General features: G+C 59.6%; 1 protein-coding gene across 1 annotated transcript in view; it reads left to right on the forward strand.

Annotated features, from left to right (window-relative positions):
* Nucleotides 1-868: 868 nt before the first annotated feature.
* Nucleotides 869-1975, forward strand: part of CAD (carbamoyl-phosphate synthetase 2, aspartate transcarbamylase, and dihydroorotase) — a gene marked incomplete at both ends in the record, with an annotated part of 12498 nt that continues 11391 nt past the window's right edge. Inside the window, 3 exon segments of the mRNA XM_010012998.1 lie at nt 869-998; nt 1604-1746; nt 1834-1969. Coding sequence (XP_010011300.1) covers nt 869-998; nt 1604-1746; nt 1834-1969 — 409 coding nt within the window.

Consider the following 1975-nt stretch of genomic DNA (forward strand, 5'->3'; position numbering starts at 1 on the left):
TGGGGTGCTCCCCACTGCTGTGCTCTCCAAGGGGACCAGAGCTGGGCAGGGGGAGACCCCAATGTGCTGGAATTGGAGTGTCCTTGCAGTGTGTAGGGAGCAGGGCTATATGTCTGTCCTTAATGGGGCTCTGTTGCAGTAAGGGGGTCCCAGGCCCCTAGGACGAAGCAGGGTAGTGCAGTCTCTACTCCAGGCCCCAGAACCCGCCCAGCCCCTCAGCCCCTGTGCGGCCTGTCACGGGGCAGAGTCCAGGCCCTGCTGCAGCAGCACTGTGTGGGGCCTCCCCACACTGACCCCGGGGGTCTGTCCTGCACAGTCCCATCCCACATTGGCAGACCAGGAGCCCTTGGCCCTGCTCTCTATGAGCTGGGGCCATGTGGGTCCCTGCTGAGGCCCCGTGGGTGCTGTCTCTGGGAACCAGAGCCCTAATCCTATGGGATAGTGGGATAGGAGGGGATACTTAGGGAGGCTGTGGCTGGAGGGAGCGGGGCTTTCCCATGTGCTGAGCTGAGGGGCCCATGGAGCATCACGTGCTGGCCTCTGGGCAGGGAGCTGTGGTCCAGCAGCACTGAGGCCGTGGGCACCCTGTCCTGGGGCTCAGCTGGATCAAGCCTCAACTTCACAGGGCTGTGGGTGGGACAAGGTGGGGATTGTAACAGCCTAGCATGCCATGTAGGGTGACAGCAGGGGCTGGTCTTGTGCCATGGGCTAGGGGTGGCGTCCCTGTCCCATGGGACTCCCCCAGGCTGTAGCTGTCCTGATGTGCCCCATAGGGATGGCCAGGTTGGGCACCCAAGAGACACACAGGGCTTCTCTCAGGCTGGTGACCTATGCCCAATCATGCTCATCCTCCCACCACTACCCCCAGTGGTTCGAGTCCAGCAAGATCCATGTGGCTGCGCTGGTGGTGGGCGAGTGCTCAGAGACCCCCAGCCACTGGAGTGCATCCCGCTCCCTGAACCAGTGGCTGAAGGAGCAGAACATCCCTGGGCTGGAAGGTGAGACTGGGGAGACTGTGGGGTCGGGTGGAGGGTGGCTGTGGGGCAGTGAGTTCTGAACCAGACCTGTCTCTGTGTTGGGAAGCTGGTGAAGGGTCTGGAGCACAAGTCTTACAGGGAACAGCTGAGGAAAATGGGGATGTTTTAGTCTGAAGAAGAGAAGGCTCAGGAGGGGCCTCATAGCTCTCTACAACTACTTGAAAGGAGGTTGTAGTGAGGTGGGGATTGGTGTCCTCTTGCAAGTCACAGGTAGGACAAGAGGAAATGGCCTCAAGCTGCACTAGGGGAGGTTTAGATTGGATATTAGGAAACATTTCTTCACCAAAAAAGTTATCAGGCATTGGAACAGGCTGCCCAGGGCAGTGGTGGAATCGCCATCCCTGGAAGTGTTCAAAAGCCGTGTAGACGAGGCCCTTAATGACATGGTTTAGTGGTGGTCTTGGCAGTGCTGGGGTAACGGTTGGACATGGTGATCTTAAAGGTCTTTTCCAACCCAGATGATTCTGTGATTTGCCCCACTGGGGGTTGAGCTGCTTGGGGTGATGATGTTGTGTTGGGGTGGGACGGGGCCGTGGGGCTCTGTGTGTCTCACAGCCCATCCACAGGGGTGGATACTCGGGCCCTAACGAAGAAGATCCGTGAGAATGGGACACTGCTGGGGAAGCTGCTGCCAGATGGGACCCCCATGAAGAACCTCTCCTTTGAGGACCCCAACAAACAGCACCTGGTGAAGGAGGTGTCGCTGAAGGTGGGGCTGGGGACATAGGTGCAGATGGCTGTAGGGGAAGCCAGGGCTGTGGAGAGCCAGGGCAATCCACACTCCCATCTCCTGCAGGCCCCCTGTGTGTTCAACCCCAGTGGGTCGCTGCGCATCACGGCGGTCGACTGTGGCCTCAAGTACAACCAAGTGCGGTGCCTTTGCGAGAGGGGGGCAGCCGTCACCGTGGTGCCCTGGGACCATCCACTGGACACTGCAG

This window comes from Nestor notabilis, unplaced genomic scaffold (genome assembly GCF_000696875.1).
Source record: "Nestor notabilis isolate BGI_N333 unplaced genomic scaffold, ASM69687v1 scaffold16144, whole genome shotgun sequence".
NCBI lineage: Eukaryota > Metazoa > Chordata > Aves > Psittaciformes > Psittacidae > Nestor > Nestor notabilis.